This window comes from Sinocyclocheilus rhinocerous, unplaced genomic scaffold (assembly GCF_001515625.1).
Source record: "Sinocyclocheilus rhinocerous isolate Xijiao unplaced genomic scaffold, SAMN03320098_v1.1 scaffold2818, whole genome shotgun sequence".
Lineage (NCBI taxonomy): Eukaryota > Metazoa > Chordata > Actinopteri > Cypriniformes > Cyprinidae > Sinocyclocheilus > Sinocyclocheilus rhinocerous.
In genome coordinates, this window is record NW_015640329.1 from 231,597 (window position 1) to 234,053 (window position 2,457).

General features: G+C 40.3%; 1 protein-coding gene across 1 annotated transcript in view; it reads right to left on the minus strand.

Annotated features, from left to right (window-relative positions):
* Nucleotides 1–2,457, minus strand: part of LOC107752625 (WD repeat-containing protein 70-like) — a 57,080-nt gene that overhangs the window by 18,813 nt on the left and 35,810 nt on the right. Inside the window, 2 exon segments of the mRNA XM_016568640.1 lie at nucleotides 471–555; nucleotides 1,729–1,828. Coding sequence (XP_016424126.1) covers nucleotides 471–555; nucleotides 1,729–1,828 — 185 coding nt within the window.

The following is a 2,457-nucleotide window of genomic DNA, read 5'->3' on the forward strand; positions in this document are numbered from 1 at the left end:
TCTTTTATGCCAAAAATCATTTGGATATTAAGTAAAGATCATGTTCCATGAAGATATTTTGTAAATTTCCTACTGTAAATATATCAAAACTTAATTTTTGATTAGTAATATGCATTGCTAAGAACTTCATTTGAACAACTTTAAAGATGATTTTCTCAATATTTAGATTTTTTTGCACCCTCAGATTCCAGATTTTCAAATAGTTGTATCTCAGCCAGATTTTGTCCGATCCTAACAAACCATACATCTATGGAAAGATTATTTATTCAGCTTTCAGATTATGTACAAATGTCAATTTTGAAAAATTGACACTTAAGACTGGTTTTGTGGTTCAAGGTCACATATGACACTGAGATTGTTCAACTTCAGACTGATCATTGTGTCCAATCTGTTAATGAATTTTCTTAACATTATTTGCAGAAGTGTTAAGAGTGTAAAAGTTGCGCGCGTTTATGGAAGTTTCCATTTACATGGGAAAGAAGGAGGTCAAGCCAGTAACAGCAGCGAGAGGTTTCCTGAAGTTGCGCATGTCCCACGTCTTCAGAGTGTCGTCTCCTGAAAACACACAGAGACAAAACAAGCTCAGACCGAATCAAAGCCCTGATGTCAGACGGAGCTGCTGAAGGCGAGCGAGCGGCTGAATCGGCGTCATTGTCTGTCGGCGTGAGTCAGAGAACATCAGGCGTGACGTGACGCTCGGGGATCTCCACATGCGTGCTGACTAACGCTTCTCAAAGTGTGATTCCCTGCAGCTGAGTCACACTCGGGTCACTTCCACACAAAACACAAGACTGGCTTTATCTGGACACAAGTCCGCTTTGTGCTCACGTCGAGCATACTAACACATATTTAAACATTATCCATCTATCTATCTTTCTATCTTTATATATATATATATATGTATATATATATATATATCAGGGCTGTGAATTGCTTTAATAGGTTAAAAATGAAACTACAATCATGCAATGTGCAATGTAACACACCTGATTCAACTCCTCAGCTCATTACAGACACTTTAAGAGCTGAAGAGGGTCAGAAAAGGTAAAGAGTTATGAGAAACTACGATGTGTGGACCGAATCAAAGCCCTGATGTCAGACGGAGCTGCTGAAGGCGAGCGAGCGGCTGAATCGGCGTCATTGTCTGTCGGCGTGAGTCAGAGAACATCAGGCGTGACGTGACGCTCGGGGATCTCCACATGCGTGCTGACTAACGCTTCTCAAAGTGTGATTCCCTGCAGCTGAGTCACACTCGGGTCACTTCCACACAAAACACAAGACTGGCTTTATCTGGACACAAGTCCGCTTTGTGCTCACGTCGAGCATACTAACACATATTCAATATATTTTAGCATTTAAAACCCACAAATTCAGCTGTCAAGGTCAGTGCAGAATAGCGGTGGGCGGTATGAATAAAATCATATATCACGGTATGAATAATTTTATATCAAACTAACAGTACATTTCACCATATAGGCAGTTTTGCTGGAAAGTTAAAAAATCATATGTAAAACGTAAAACATACTTATTCTTATATTTTAATTTATCTAATTTTCTTTTTAAACATGATATATATATATTTATCTTAAATATATATTTTAAAGATATTTTTAATATTTAATTTACAAATAACCTCATAACAGCTGCTGTGATGTCTGTTAGTTTTTTTTACTGTCAGATATACACCACCCAGTCGTAACACAGACAGAAAAGAACGGCGGGTCTAACCTCCTCGTGATGCTAGAGTTACTCCGTCGTAGGAGAAAGTGAGGCCGGACGTGTCGGATCCGGCGGCGTGAGCCTGACGGCAGTGGAACTTGGTATGGACCTGAGACAAAACAAAACAGCACATTAAAGAGACGGAGGAGGACCTTTCAACACGTCTGGATGAGCAGAAGCCGAGACCTGCGCTCCATTAATAGACACATGAAGAGCTTTCATAGCCATACGGTTTCCATCTGCAAAACCAGCGAAAAACAACATCCCGCTCCAGTCTGAAAACCGCTTCATTCTTGGAAACATCGCCCAGAGCAGGGCATACGGTATTCATCCTTCACCCCTGTCGCTCACATTCAACATCAACACAAGGACTGAGAACGAATATATAAACCAAAACCCCTTTTTAAGCCAAGCACAGACAAACCAGCGGGTAACTTTCATCAATTCTTTTGAAGCGAGACCCTCTTGTACCCTCCTGTCTGTTCAATTCCTGGACCACCCGAGTCTTTACCCTCAACAGCTCATTACATAAGAGAGTGTGATGAGATCTGAAGGATTTCTCTGAGGTGAACAGACACCTCAGAGGAGCACAATGAAGAGCCGGCGGCCTACATGAGCGCCAACACTAATACATATCAAATGCATTTGTTTTTGTGGGGTTCTAACACTTTTATTAGCAGGATAGTGGAAAACTGAAAATAAAAAATTTAATTAAATTAAATGAAATACAAATTGAAA